The 15,726-nt window shown below is 46.6% G+C and overlaps 1 protein-coding gene across 2 annotated transcripts; it reads right to left on the bottom strand.

Annotated features, from left to right (window-relative positions):
• Positions 1 to 4,928: 4,928 nt before the first annotated feature.
• LOC123106016 (beta-fructofuranosidase, insoluble isoenzyme 1) lies at positions 4,929 to 8,810 on the bottom strand. 2 transcript variants are annotated; one of them, XM_044528210.1, is made up of 7 exons: positions 8,510 to 8,810; positions 7,789 to 7,797; positions 6,617 to 7,485; positions 6,366 to 6,524; positions 5,699 to 5,943; positions 5,450 to 5,540; positions 4,929 to 5,349 (listed from the first exon to the last, which is right to left on the bottom strand). In XM_044528210.1, the coding sequence occupies exons 1-7, from the start codon at positions 8,694 to 8,696 to the stop codon at positions 5,164 to 5,166; spliced, it is 1,746 nt and encodes a 581-aa protein (XP_044384145.1). In that variant the 5' UTR covers positions 8,697 to 8,810; the 3' UTR covers positions 4,929 to 5,163. The 2 variants fall into 2 exon arrangements, with proteins under 2 accessions (XP_044384145.1, XP_044384146.1); XM_044528211.1 differs by lacking the exon at positions 8,510 to 8,810 and adding an exon at positions 7,988 to 8,477.
• Between the last annotated feature and the right edge of the window lie 6,916 nt (positions 8,811 to 15,726).

The raw sequence follows: 15,726 nt of genomic DNA, 5'->3' as shown, positions 1-15,726 counted from the left end.
CGGCATGTACGGCCTCCGGAGTACCCACATCATCGGATATATTGTTGTACAGTAGCAACTACTCTATCTTGTATGCTCAAATGAGTCAAGACGTTTCGTGCAGAATCATATGTGCCTGCAATCATTTTTGATTGAATGTTCGCGGCCTGCACGATTGATTTTATTGGGCTACAAGTCAATCCAAAGGAAAAACATGCTTCTGGCACAGGTTGGCTGTCTCTCTAGCTGCTAGTATGAGTTTGATCGACACGCTAATGTTTATCCGACAGTTTCTGGCCAGTGTCGGTCCATATCATCGAATAATCATAAGGATAAATCAGTGTTTATTTGCAGGAGCCACATAAAACATTTTTTTTCACTAATTGGGCTGCTTACAATGGACTTGAGTAAGCAAGCCTAGTCAATGCTTTTGCTGCATTCATGAATTAAACAAACCAACTGCTCCATTCTGTTATAATCTCAATCTCTACCTGCTAATAAAGTAGCTATTGTTTTTGGTTGTCTGTCACGTCTTTTTACAAAAGAAAACCTTGTCTTTTCTAATAATTAACCTGCAGTCCAAATTTAAGGCAGAACGAACCATTTTCGTGCAGTTTACATAAAACCCTCTGGATTTTACGCTAAGTAACCCGCAGTCCAAATGTAAGTCACAGTGAATCATTTTTTGCACTTTTACATAAACACCCCTTATATCTACGGTAATCACCATGCAGTCTATTATATTCAAATAGCCATATCTTTTAAAGCGTAACTCCGATTTTAACATGTTATATATGAATTTTGATTAAAAATATGTAGGATTTGAATATGATGTTATCTAACATGTTTAAATATTTTTAAATGCTATTTAGGATACAGTGTTAATCAATGACGCATGACCGGTCTTTATTTCGTACCGACGCGGAACCATATTGCAACATGTAAAATTGAACGTTAATAATTAGGAAAGATTATAATCCTTGAGCATGTTGTACTTGCACCAGATTCTCTCTTTCTATATTTTTCTTGAGAAAAGACCTTACATGTGTACCTTTTCTTTGCAAAATCCACACTCATACATACCATTGGACTGCACTTTTTTTTGTAGTGAATACACAAACAATTTTTATAGAATGCACATACACTTATCAAATTCATGAACATCAGAAATACATGAATGTTTATTTTCGATGTATCTAAACTATTCGTGTGATAGTCATGCACGTTCATAGTGAAATCGATAAAAATACAATCTCAATTTGTGTTCCATCTGTTGCATGTGATGGTTATACATGTAGCCTTTCTTGAATAAACTTAATTTATAGATGCAGCCTCCTTTGTGTCAAACGACACCACAAAGGTGTTGCCTGAGTGTGGTTGTAGGTGCTTGCCATCAATATGACGAGTTAGAATCAACATTGAGCCGAAATGATAGCGGCTTAGATAAATCTTTTTACTCTCCATTGCAACGCACGGACACGTTTGCTAGTAATAGAACAAGAGAGATTGTGAAAGTACGGACACAGCTGATTTAGTCTATCGTGAGTTAGCTAGCGATTATATATCTTACATTCTTCATAAGTTGGTCATAATTCTGTTAACATGCAAAGTGTTCACCTCAACATCCCCACTAAGCCATGCATTTAAGTCGTCTCTCCCACTAGGCCATGCAAATCTGCCACATAAGTGAACTTATAAATTACAATTATTTTTGCATTAGTCTATGCATGTAACGCTACCACATCATACATGCATGTTAGTCATCCTTCATTTTTTTTGAAATGATATTTTTAACATTAATTATAAAGTTTTTATTCTATTTTTAGACACGTTGTTTTATTGATTTTCAAGCTTATATTTTCTTTACATTAGATATAGTTATTTTTTAATGATTTTTATTCATTTTTTAACAATGTTACCATAGCAACACGTAGGGAATCATCTAGTTAACAAAGAAACTGAGACCCTTGTTGACATGCTAGCTTAACTAACAGACTTTGCGAAGTTTTCATCGATGTGCTACATCCTTAGTGGTTGTCCATTTTGCCGCTGGTGAAGTACTCTTCAAAGTCTTGCTCGATGGAAAGCCAGTGATCTTGTCGATTCTTGTACAGTGGAATGCATGTTGACACGCTTTCATGCACGCGCCTAGTCCATTGCAGCTTGTGCCACCACTTGTGCAAAAGTGCATGACACTCACACACATGCATATGCACGCATGCCATTGCCTCCTGTGTAATATGTAGTGCCTGCAAGTCATGTCCCTCTCCACCACGATTGAGTGCATCACCGTGTATGGCCTCCGAAGTACCCAGATCCGTACTCTATCTACTATCTTGTATGCTCAAAGTTGTCCAATCCAATGACACGTTTTGCTGGAATCATTTGTGCGTGCATCGTAATCGTTCTGGATTGAAAGATCGTGTCCTACCAAGTCAAGCCGAAACGTATTCAGGAAAAACAAGCTTCTGGCACTGGTTGATTGTACGTGCTGCTTGTATGCATTGGATCAGCACGCTAGTGGTTATCTTAAAATATCTGGCCAATGAATGTCGGCTCAAGAGATCAAGCAATCGTATGATTATAGTACATCGATCCATCATCCTTTTCGATATAGGTATAGTGTCCGTTTATATGACTCTATGTTACGGAATTTTGGTGTTTGGCTGTGTACATCTAGTTACGCAGAGGCCGGGTGATACTCTTAATGATGTGTATCTGCTTAATGCTACATTTTAATTAATAAAAGCATCATTTATCCAGAATAATGGTTATACCATAAAATCCATGAAAGGAATAAAATACTACCCGTAGGGCCAACCAAGATATAGATATCTCTCTGGACCACATGCATGTTTGCATGATATAGATATCACGTGCCCGCTGATTTTATTTATTTGTTATTTTATTACTCATTGATTAGCATGCAGGTTGCCAACTTGAGCTAAGACATTGTCCGACTCGAGATAACATTTGGCGGACATGAAGCCAGCACAAGATGATGCATCCGCTGGCCGCTAGTATAATTATTGGTACGCTTACGTGCATGATCAAATCTGGAGCTGCGTCCACTTCCCGGGCGTAGTGGAGCCATCGATCGCATTCTAGCTGCATATAGGTAGTTGCCAGTTTGGGATCTCACGCACTCAACAGCTAGCACTGTTCATGACAGCCGGCCGTCTCATTTAGAGCACACGCATTACGTGGAGGCGGGCTAGCTTCACCGGTTCTCTAGAGGATGGGTGCGGGGTGGTGGTGGAATCCATCCATCCATAGTGATGGGCAACAATGTACGTGCGCAATGTGTACGTGGGCAATTTTCAAAACATGTAGATCAACTGCTCGAAAGGAAGGGAAAAAAAGTTCTAACTCACTCACAAAAAGGTGCAATGACGAGTAGGAAGATGCTCTTGTCTCAATAGCCATGTTCGTGGCGTGATTGGTCACCGAGCCTTCATGGCAATGTTTACCCAATTTAATTTCTTCTGCCGAGATTTATCCATACATTTTTACGCTGTCACGACTGTATCAACAAGCCAGACCCACTATGTGAACAAACATCAGAAAGAACGAGTAGTGAGGTGACCACACGGCTCACCATTAGTGATCATTCGATTCTTTCTGCAAAAAAATAAAAATAAAAAACAATCATTGGATTCACCGTTGGGGCGGGGTTGCGGGTTAGACGGGCATGGATGTGGAGTTGGAATATAGATCACCAGCCATGTCGGCATGACAAGTGTATCAGACGGTCAGAATTGGGACAAATTGTTAAGGGTGTGGCTAGGTCTCAGTCGGCTGAGACTTAACCAAATTCAAGTGACATAACATGTAAGAAAAAAGAAAAACTTGCATGGATCTCCCTGTAAGATCCCACGAATATAGCATCGACTGAGACTTGGTTAAGTCTTAGTCGACTGAGATTTAGCAATTCGAATTGTTAAATTGGGTTAAACTCGAAAAGTTGTAACAACTTCTAGATGAAATGGGGTAAACAATATCAAATATATAAATATCAGGTAAAAAGTGAAATTATTCACTCAATAATTTGACTATGTTGCACATGTTTAGACCTAAAGTTGCACATATATATTCCATCTCTAAATTTGTACATGATAATGTGCAACTTTTTTTGTCGCAACCTGTCTTACTATTTGTTGCAACGTGTAATTTCAACTCCTAAATTACACGTGAAGTATGGGCTACCAAAATAATAAATAAATAATTACAGTGTTGTGCAGTACAGTGCAGTTCGTTGTGGATGCAATTCGGCCGGCCGTCACACATTTATCTTATTTAATATATGCACCTTTTTGGATGAGATATTGTATGTGCCTTTACATTAGATTTGTTGTTAGTCATAGGCCTGATCCATCACCTGGAGATCATAAGCTTTACAAATAGTACAACTTTTCAGGACAACATAAGCTTTTCATAATGATACGTGCACCGTCCTCCGTACCCTTGTGCTTTTTCTTTTCGAACTTAATCACGATCATGTGGTTATCCCACTACCAGTACTGCATAAACCCACCACTAACCTTTTTCGAGATTCCAACTGATTATACTTTTTTGGCATGTCAGTAACGGTTAATCCGCACCACTTATTTGCAAAAAAGAAAAGGAATAATCTGCACCACTGGTTGAGCTAGCATAGAAGCTTGTCGTGCATACGTGTCATGTGCATCCTTCTTTCACTATTTATAACACATATACATGTATTAACAAAAAGGAACAAGAGTACGCCATGTTTCTGTTTGACCAAATGGCCAAAAGAAGGTTTGTGAAGAGATCCATTGCTCCCATGAGCCTGTGACTCATACAAGGAGTGCCTCTGACTTCACCGAGGAAAGAGATTGTAAATAATACTAGTGCTTATCACGTCACAGTTGAGTCAGACTAGCATCATCGATCTCATCCGTTGATACTACAGTACAAAGAGAGATCAGTGGAAAGAAGAAATTCATTAAGGTCTTTATTATCTATGAAAACAGCGTGGGATGATCATGTTTATTCGTACAACATGTGACAGAAACTATGAATCGTACAACAAATTTCTCTAACCACTTCTACTCAAAGAGGTCTTCATTAAGACGAGCAATCAGTTGCGTGGTGTACATCGATGTCGAAATGTCATTCAACAAAAACTTAAACTCTCGAGAAAACATATACAGTATATACTGCTTAGGCACCATTCATCATGGGTTTTTTCATCTCCCAGGCCGTTAGTTTGGACACCTTGATGTCGGTGTCCCCGTTGTTAAACACGTAAAGATGCGCGTCTGTCCCGATCGCCATGGATGGGTACACTCTCGATAGGATGCAGGTCTTCCCTCCGGCGCCGAAGCTCTCAACCACCGAACGGTCGATCTGAAAACATAAATCAACGTTGGTCAATGAAAAATTCAAATACTCATGTGAAAGAAAGTGCACTAGTCAAAATGATGTTACAAACGAGCTTTGTACGTACTAAGCTTCTCAAAGAGATCTTCCCGGATGAGATGTCGGTGTCGACAAACCCGGCAAAAGTCGGCTTGTATAGACCTGGGGTGAGAGATGACCTGTCGGCACAAAAGAAACAAAAAGAAAATGGTTAGATGAGTTAAAATGTATTGGCAATAATATTCCCTCTCATTTACACTTGAAATCTATGGACAGATTCTCTATCATCAAGTGAGAAGTTGAGGGGAGATGAAAGAGGGATGTGGTGAAATCATACTTGGTGGGGTCACTGCACATGAGGACGAGAGGCTTGCCATGCCCATCCTTGAAGACTCTGAAGAACACGGCGGTCTTCTCGGCCAGGTTGGAAGAGGCCAGGACCCAGAGGCCGAAGGGCCCCACCCCGCCCTTGACGTCGGCGTTCTTCATCCCGCACAGCTTCTGCGCGTCGTTGGCGTAGGCCGGATCGAACGGCTCCGCCTTATCCAGGCTCGGCACCTCGAAGCTCACCTCCACGTCAGACTGTCAAAAACAAGTCGATAAGTATTAGCCAGGGAAGCTTGTTTGGAAATGAAACGAGGAGTGCACGAATTGACGAATCTGGACCAACAACATGCATCCACGGCATTGACGGATTGATGGACGATTTGCAGGCGACGAAAGACCATTCAAATCGTGGTGAGGATGATGCAGATGTGTGAATGTAAAAAGTAGTATGAGGGGAGGTTGAAAACGAGAGTTGCAGCGGCGCCTTGCAAGCAAGCAAGATCTAGCGGAACACGGGCGTGGACCTGTGACTTTGGAGTCCATGCTGATGGTGACAAGGACAAGCCGGAATTGGGCACGCAAGAAGGATCGTGGCCCGTCAGACATGGACCAGAAGCTACCTAGACAGCGACACTGACTGCACTCGGATTTAGCAGTAAGTACATGGTGGTACTGACCTGATAGGACTGTAGGCCAGTGACCTCAAAGTGCTGGCCAGGCTTGACGACCTTGTCACCCACGCTCACAGCCTTGCCCCTCAGCTGATCCAGCTCCTCCACCGGCCACTGCAGCAGCTGCTTGCCGCTCGGGTCCAGCCATATCTTCCTCGGGATCGCCTGCACATGCAGCACAACCAATCAGTTCAAAACATGCACTTAATTAACTCGAGATTGAGGATGATGCAGAGGAGCACGTAGTAAGGACGTACATGGATGCCGGCCCATCCCTTGGCGTTGTCGTGCACGACGCTGTCGGACTCGTTGGCCCAGCCGAGCAGCACGCGGCGGTTCTTGGCGGGGTCGTAGAAGGTCTTGGACGCGTAGAAGTTGCCGTAGTCGTACTGGAGGCGCTGGTAGACGTCGCCGGTGGGGTTGTCCGGCACGTACCGCTCCGTCCGGTTGTTGTAGGTGCCCACGGTGTAGTAGTCGTAGCGGGTGAGGTCGAGGCTGTTCTTGAGCACGTACTTGTAGTGCGGGCCGAACTCCGAGGTGTCGAGGCCGTTCGTCTTCCCGGGCTCGCGCACGGGGAAGAAGTCGGGGCACTCCCACATGCCGGTGAGGGCCGAATGGAGCGGGTGCTTGGCGCGGACCCAGTGCTTGAAGTCCCGGCTCCGGTACAGGATGGCCATGCCGCGGAGCGTGCCGGGCTTGAGCCCGCCCACCAGCATCCGCCAGAGGCCGTCGCCGGCGTGCCAAGCGGTGGTTGGGTCGCGGAACTGGGTGGCGTTCATGCCGGCCTCGGGGACGGCGATGGGGTTGTAGCCGGGCTTGACCCACTCGCGGAGCAGCGGGTCGGAGGGGTCCTTGGGGAAGGCGATGTTCTGGATCTGGTAGTTGGTGCCCGGGCGGTCGATGCCGGTGTAGAGCATCGCCACCGTGCCGTTGGGCAGGATCGTCGCCGAGCCGGACCAGACGCCGAACTGGTCGGTGGGGATGGACGGCTTGATGGCCGGGTCGAGGGCGATCCAGTTGATGAGGTCGCGCGACACCGAGTGCGCCCAGATGATGTTGCCCCACACCGCGCCCTTGGGGTTGTATTGGTAGAAGAGGTGGTACCATCCCTTGTAGTAGAGTGGCCCTGTATGTTCCAAAGAGAACCACGTCTCAAACATGTCAGCTAGCTGCTAAGTGCTAACAGTAACACAAGTTGCATGTTGTCGATAGTATCACAAGGCCATCCTACACACTGCAGCATGCATGTGCATTTTGAATAGTACTAAATTTTCTTTTCCTTATATTTTGTTCTACAAACTGAAATTTGGTCTTTGATGCTCTGATAATCTAAAAAAAGTGCTGCGCACATGCACAAACTGTTCAAGATCTGGTTGGGTAACAGTAGAAGACAGAGACAAGTAGAGGAAATTGGTCGCAGAAGTCGTACCATTCGGATCTAGAGTCGATGAGTTTCGCCGTCCCAGCAATCACGATCAGACACCCAAAGAGACAACCAAAAAAACAAGTTAATTAGAACCAAGCAGCTCTTACAATAAGCTCTAGTAAACAATAGCTATGTTAACATATATAAATAGTACTACTCCTACTACAAAAATACAGATCAGATGTAATATTATATTCTGAACCATGATTCGTGGCATGGTGAGCTGGAGGACTCCGTCGTCGTCGGCTACTGCGAGAACTTTGAACTTGCATCTCTACTTTTCTCAAGGAACTAGAAGAAGAAAACAGCTGCTGGACTCCCTAACTAACACGGCGAGAGAGAGAAAGAAAGCCATCAATTTTGACGCGCCCTCGCCGGCCGGGCTGCAATCTTTTGCTGGTCAAACTAACACTTGGCTACAAACTAACCAAAAAATAAACAACTACTCTAGTTTATGCTACTATGTATTATCTTTCTTGAACTCTCAGACCTATGTGTTGTCTGTGGTGTTGTATCCGCCCCCATGACAGAACAAAACACACCTCTAAAATCAGCATCGGCATTACGGATGGACATATTTCTCTGTCTACGGCCTGACATGTTCTGGACTTCTGGCTATACAAGTGTGAATTTAAGAACGAGAGCTATATCTAGCTTGAAGACGGAGCAGGGCATAAACATGAGAAGATTCAGACAAGTCCAGCAAGAGCAGTTGGTATCTTACCGTTGATCCAGTTCATGGGGGGTTGGAAGTGGTAGCCCGTCCGGAGTAGGGGGCTGAGAATGGAGGCCGGCACGGACGGCGACGCCGCCTCGGCCTCGAGGCTCCGGCGGACTTCATGAGACGCGCCGGCGAGCTGCAGGAGGAGCAGCAACGCCAATGGCGCGACCACCCATTTCGGAGTCCCCATTGCCTGCTTGCTTGCAGTTAAGAGGGGAAGACGAGAGAGGGGGAGACAGGGATGGATGGATGGATGGCGAGAAGACCAATGGGGCAGTTTATATAATACTCGGGTTAGCGCGTATGACCAATCGGATGAATTTTCTATATGCCGCATGTGATTGGCGTACGTTGCTTAGAATTTTGCAACCGATCAATCGGCAGTTTTGTTTTTCAAAGTACTGTATGAGAAAAGTGGCACCACTCCATCTAGTCAAGGGTCAAGTTTACAAGGCATAGTTTGATTGTTACTCTATGTTAAACATTTTTAACTTTGATCGAGTTTGTCAAGAAAAATATCGATATCGACGGTACTAAATAGTATCACTAGGTTTGTCATAAAATTTATTTCATATTGTACTTGATTATTTGAATTTGCAATGTTAATATCTTTCTCGGTAAAGCTGTGTTTTATTCCCTTCCGAAGTTTTCAGGAGTGTACAAAACTTGACTGTCGATGAAAACAACTGACATGTCATATACGGAGCATGAAAACTCAAACATTAGCAATACTCCGTCGAAAAAGCCAGAAATTAGACACTGCACACGCATTGTTTTCTTCATTCATGCAGCTAAGTTATTTCCAGACTGCACCAACATGTCTTGCAACTAGTCGAAAAGCCAGAACATTCAACTTGGTTATGAGGCGCCAAGCCCTGTCGTGTCATTGTCATACTAGCACGGAGAAATATCCAAGATGATGAAGGAGAATTCTAGTATTCTACCGCAAGGCCAAGAGAAAAGTCTCCGACTCGTAGTAGATGGTTTCGGACCTATTTAACTGTGGGGAAAATGTGGTAATGCTCAGGAGAATCCTTACAAGAAAGTCCCCCGTTGATTTCATCAGAACAAGCTCAGGAGAAGAAACAAAAACGTGTAAATCAATCCAAGAGTACGTTCAGGCCTCATTTGGCCCTTTTGGCCGGTCAAATTAAATCCAAGCACTCGATTTCGTTGGACAGTGGAGGGAAAAGTGGCGCGAATAATTTAGGTGAAAATTAAAACGGCTTCGTAGGGCCCGTTGGTCGTAATAAGGCCACGTTTTGCACCACGATCAAGCTTTGCTCGCTGCACCGGCACGTTCGAAAGTAGGTACTGTGGTGCGTTTTTTCTCTCTCAAAAAAAAGGTACTGTGGTGCGTACTATAAAACCGGCGAATGGGCTTCAAGTCCTTGTGGACGATGGCTGACTCTAATTAAGCCAATTTTGATTGCAAATTTACCTTTCAAAGACGAACCGCAAATAAAAAAGCAGATATGTAGTTTAGCTAAGTTTTCGAATTCCTTGGATGAGGGGCGTCATGTTTAGTTTCAACCCCACAATCTTTATTATATCCCACTTCAAGTGTTATTTGAACGATAAAACTTCGCCTTTTTTTCCCTAAATTTTTTTAAGCACCGGGCTTGATCTTGCTGTAAAAACAAAGTAGCTGGCTTGATCTAAAAAAGGGGATAAGTAGCCGGCCTGATTTTAAATGGACAGGACTGCCGTCTATGGCTGCAACCGGCCGAGTAGATTGGTTGAATTCTCCGTATTGTACTGCTATATGTACTGTACTGTAGACTACAGTTCATCGGAGGCGTACGTACGAAGCGCCAGTCGAAGTCGATGGTGTGGGTTCAGAATATACAGCTACTAGTAGGAAGGCGTTTGACCCTCAAATAAGCCAACTGGGTGTAAGAAAAACGTGTTCTGAGGGGTCTAGCTCTCATGCGCACAAATCTTAAAGCAGCCTAAAAGCTCTCGCTAGAAACGTTTGAATATTTCAGGTTCTACCATTGCTTAGAGCATCTACACTCGGGATGGGCAAATTTGGTCTCACAAACGCCCGCAGACGTGTTCGGCCGTGCACGGACTCTAACTGGCCACGCTTCAAATAATGCAATCCACATCCGAACATCTCAATTATCGTATCTCAAATCCATACAAACTCATGCAACTACGTTGATACACACACATCATCCGGCTACTCCATAAAACATTTCATCGGACTATCAAAATTTGGCATGTTTGGCTATCGTGGAGATCATCCACGGCTGTCCTTGCTCTTCCTGGTGCCCTTGCCGTCTTTCTCACGGACGTAAAGGGTCAAAGACGCAGTAGGGATTGAGTCGGATTTTCTCGTCGCCGAAGCTGTCCTCGCCATTGCTATCCTCCCCCTCCTTCGGTGGCAGTTCGGTCATGGCACAGACCGCCCGATTCTGCCCTCCTGTGAGGGCGCGCGCGTTTCTCCGATGTCCTCGCCGTCGCTATCCTCCTTCTCCTCCTTCGGTAGCAGTCCAACCATGGCAGGGTGCCTGATTCTGCCCTCGGGCGAGGGCGCGTGCGTTCCTGCGCTGCCGTTTCTTCACAATACGGGCGCGGATGGCTTGCTCGTTCCCGGTGGGACTCATAGTCTGCCCGGCCGGTGATGGGGAAGGAAAGATTTTCCGGCTGTCGGGGCCGCGATGATCCAACCCCAGAGGACCCGAGCACCCATTGAGCCGACGCTATTGAGTCGCGCCAGTTAGATCTGTCTATCGGCCGGGCGCTGTTATCCCGGGAGCGGCGGAGTACAATGCAGACCGTCATTGCCTCCTCCAACCCGCACGAAATGACACCCTAGTCGACGGATTCGGACTAGTCGGAGTCAGATCCGCTGCCCGCCATGCTGGAGACGACCGGAAATCACCGGAGGTGAGCTCGGGTGGCAGAGGGAGTGGAGGGGGGAGGAATATGAAGTGGCTAGGGTTTGGTCCGGCGAGCGGATGGGGACGAATATCTGTGGGATCGGGTGGGCCAGTGTGGGTTGAGTCCTTTCCCATATCCGCCTAATATTTGGGCTCGATGTGAGGGGTGCCGGTCAGCCCGGGCGTTTGAGGCGCCCATCTGAGTCGGACTTTCGTGACCGGTTAGTGATTGGGCGGGACGCCGGGGCCCTTGAGGAGGGTTTGGGCGCCTGAGTGTAGATGCTCTAAGTTGTCCAAAATTAATCCCATAAGATTGTTGTTGAGTTTTGTATGTTGAAGTTTCTAAATTTTGGATGCATCACTATGGATGCATATGTTTCCCCTTCTGTTTGTACTGTAGTTAGTACGGTCAGTCCATGCTGCGCCTGCGTGGCTGTGCATGCGTGGTTAGACCTCCGGTGAGACGTCCCACGTCGCGATCGTCTTGCTTAGCATGTTGCCACGGAATTCCCGCTTATATAGTACTCCTTCCGTCCGGAAATATTTATCATCAAAATAAATAAAAGAAGATGTATCTAGACATATTTTAATTTTAAATACATTTTTTTATCATTTTGATGACAAGTATTTTCGGACGGAGGGAGTATACTCTATATAGTATATTATAGCATAACTAATCTCTGTTTTATATAGCTTAACTTCACTATTATCAGCTCCGAGTTTTATACTATCCGCTCCGGATTTGCAGCTGAAGGCAGTACCGCAGTAGCGTGTCAGGCAGTATCTTGTCGCTGTGCCTTCCACCATGCATGTTGATCCGGCGGCCAAGATGGACCAGGAGATCCAGACGCCGCGAGCGACAACTTGCGTTGTTTATTCGACTACTCTTGAGCTGGCCGTTGACCCGGCAGCTAAGATCGACTTTCTTGTGGATCCACTAGCTATAGTCTGCTGCATCAATGCTGCGGAAAACCCGCTTATATATAGTATAGTAGCATGATCTCTGCTTTGTACTGTTATCCGTTCCGTATCTCCAGCTCAAAGGCAGTAGCGTGCTGGGCATCTTGTTGCTCGGCCTCCATCGGCCGGCCGTGCGTTGACCCGGCGGCTAAGATCGCCGACGAGATCCAGATGCCGCGGGCGACAACCTATCACATGAACTTTAATGTGACACGTACCTTGGTAGTTAGAGCTCGTTTTCAAATGGATGGACATCAGGGGACGGAGTACTGTCCATGTCGGCGCCTAAAAGGTAGAAGAAATGACATTGTCAGGTAGAAGAAATGACATTGTCCACGCAGGGTGAGTTTGGTTGCATTACTATCTCAGCATAGTTGTTCCCTCTTCGTGCATGCTAACCTCAACACCCTTTTCATGCATGTTTATAGTATATTTGTGTTAAACTAGTGTGGACTCATGCATCCTTCATACACTCTACCAAACATTTAAAAACGAGTAGAGAAGAAAACTTTTGAACTCATACACCCTACCAAACACACCCGCACCGCACGGTTCTTCACGCAAAACACTTGGGCTCAAGTGACTGATAACACGCGCGGCATCAGCCACCTCGTGCTGGCGACGCATGTCGATGGGCACACACGCGTCTCCACTTCTCTAAAACACTCCCAACGACCTAGCCACGGTCGTCTTGCCTGTCTCTTCCTCGCTACAAATGGGGTCGAACCGCTCGCAATCGGTCGTCGCTAGTCCTGGCCATGGGAAGCCCGGCCCGAACGGCCCGACCCGACGCCGCTCCCGGGCCGGGCTCGGGCCTAGATTTTGAGCCCGAAGGCCGGGCCGGGCTGCGCCCGGGCCCATCATTTTCGCGTTTTCCTAAAGGATGGGCCGGGCCGGCCCGAAGCCCGACGGGCTTTTACGTGTTTGGGCCGGGCTCGGGCCCAGAAAACAGGCTCGACGACCGGGCCGGGCCGGGCTCGGGCATGGGTTTTTTGCGTCGGGCTTGGCTAGGCCCGACCCGAGGTATGGCCAGGTATAGCCATCGCCGTCGCACACAACATTGCGGTGAATTTGCTCTCTCTCATCTCTCCCTATACTAGGGACATGGCGCTGGCAGCCGACCGTCGCGCATCTACTCGACGCAAGCATTGTTGCGGCAAAACCGGCTGTGTGCTCCGCCGCGCTCACACACCTGTCACCCGTCTGCCTCACGTGCCCACCATGCCAATGCACGATGCTCCTACATCCACCCTACATGCTTTCCATGGCCCAGCAACATTGATTGTGTTGCAAATGGCTCTGGAACATCGATCATGTTGCAAACGGCCCTGCAATGCTGGTGATGCCAACGGAAGACACGACGATGGTGGCAACGACTACGGGGCATGTTGTTTGGCGACGATGCTGCAATGGTTGTGCTGCTTCTGCAACATCGGTTTGCAACATAGGCAATGTTGCGTAGCATCGATTTGCAACACATGCGATGTTGGGGAGCGGATGCTGCTGCGTTGACTTTGCTCCAAACCCTATTGCAACATGGTGTTGTTGCGATGGTTGGACTATCACACGATGGCCATCACACGAATCAGGACTCGTGACCCAATTGATCTTTGGCAAAGAGCAGCTGGCGGACACGTAGCGTTGACCTTTCTTGATTCATCTTGCAACTAATCAATAAACTAGGAATTCTAACCAAGGGATAAAACACCACGGGAAACTAAAGAACAAGCCCTGTCAACACATCTAGCAACTTATCTAAAAGCCTTTTTGCGAAATGATAATAATAATACAAAAGCTAGAAAATTCCACTTGGTTAGACGCCAAGCCCTGGCTGTCATATGAGCACGGAGAAATATCCAGTAGGATGAAGAGACAATTCTTGTACAAGGCCAAGAGAAATGTCTCAGCTTACATGATTTCAGTCTTAATTAACGGTGAAAATGTAAATGCTCAGGAGAATCTCCCATTCATTCCAGAGAAGCCGAGGAGAAGAAACAAAAACGTGTCAATCCAAACGTCGTTCAGGTCTCCTTTGGCCCCTTTGCCGGTCAAATTAAATCCAAGCACTCCATTTGTTTGACTTGCTCAGAGGACACTGGAGGGAAAAGGTGGCGAGAGGATAATATTTAGGCGCACCAATCCCCTGCAGCTGGTGCAAACTTGAATGGATTTGTAGGGTCGCGTACTGGTCTGCCCGGCCCGTTGCTCGCAATAAGGCCACGTTGTGCACGATGGAAGAGTGGATTCGAACGAGCTTTCCAAGTACAGTGCGTACCATGAAACCGACGAATCGACCTCGAGTCTTTCCTGATTTGCGAATGCCACGTGTCATCCATCAGGATGGGTCTCACCTGCTAATCCGTGAGACCTGGTCTTATAGAATTTTTTTCCGGCGGAGCTGGTTGAATTTTCTCGCTGTTACGGCCGGTGCCGTACGTGCGAAGCACCGGTCAAAGTCCATGGGTGTGGGTTCAGAATAGACGGCAAAGCGTGGAAAACGCAGCAGCTGCGGCTGTGCTTTCAGGACAGGTGACTGAAATTTTCATTTGGACAAGTCGACTTGGGTTGAAGGGTGCCGCACAACCCCGAGCTCGAATCCGAGACCTTGACGCGGCGCTGTGTTTTGATTTTCGGTTTGAGCTTTTTTTTCGCCCTAGGCCGAGATGGCCGAATTTCGGCCATTTTCAAAATTTTCGGCTGAAATTTGACCAAATTTTAACTGCAATTTGATTTAAATTTGATCAAAATTTGTCAAATTTAAGCAATTTCGGCCTAAATATACTTTTCGCCTCAGGCCGAGATGGCCGAAATTCGGCCGAAATCCACATTTTGCGGCCGAAAATCAAAACACAGACGCGGCGTCGCCGGCGAGGGATCACCGGGACCTCGCTAGAGGCAGGGATTACGCAGCGTCAGCATCGGCGTTGGGCGTCGGCGCCGGAGGACGGAGGCATCCAAGACCAAGAGCCTTAGGGTTGGGAACTCGCGGAAGTCGTCGATCAACTTATTCTGACAAAAAACTACTTTCTCTGTAAATTAATATAAAAGTGTTTAAATCATTAAAACTTACTCTGGCAATGTTGGACCGATCAGGGCCGCGGAAATCCCGCTTGTAGCCCGTGTTTCGTATTATCCGTTGCGGATTTGCAGCTGAAGGCAGTAGTGTATCTCATCGCTGGATCTGGCCCCACGCATGTCGTCGGCCGGCCGTGCGTTGACCGGGCGGCTAAGATCGACCACTGAGATCCAGATGCCGCGGGCGACCACTTGCGTCCATTATTACGGCCTGTTTGTGATTGCTCCGCTTCATAAAAATCGGTTTCGCTTCACTAAATTTACTTTGAAGCAGTTTCATCTAGAAGTTGTAGTACT

The sequence above is a fragment of the Triticum aestivum genome, chromosome 5A (genome assembly GCF_018294505.1).
Source record: "Triticum aestivum cultivar Chinese Spring chromosome 5A, IWGSC CS RefSeq v2.1, whole genome shotgun sequence".
Classification (NCBI taxonomy): Eukaryota; Viridiplantae; Streptophyta; class Magnoliopsida; order Poales; family Poaceae; genus Triticum; species Triticum aestivum.
This window is presented reverse-complemented; position numbering and strand designations above follow the sequence as displayed.

What these genes read in the sequence shown, in the direction of transcription:
- LOC123106016 (XM_044528210.1), bottom strand. Translation starts at nt 8,696, where the DNA reads ATGGGGACTCCGAAATGGGTGGTCGCGCCATTGGCGTTGCTGCTCCTC. An exon ending in AGGGATGGGCCGGCATCCAT is followed by an intron (nt 6,525 to 6,616) that starts GTACGTCCTTAC and finishes CTGCATGTGCAG; the next exon opens with GCGATCCCGAGGAAGATATG. An exon ending in AGATCTCTTTGAGAAGCTTA is followed by an intron (nt 5,350 to 5,449) that starts GTACGTACAAAG and finishes TTATGTTTTCAG; the next exon opens with ATCGACCGTTCGGTGGTTGA.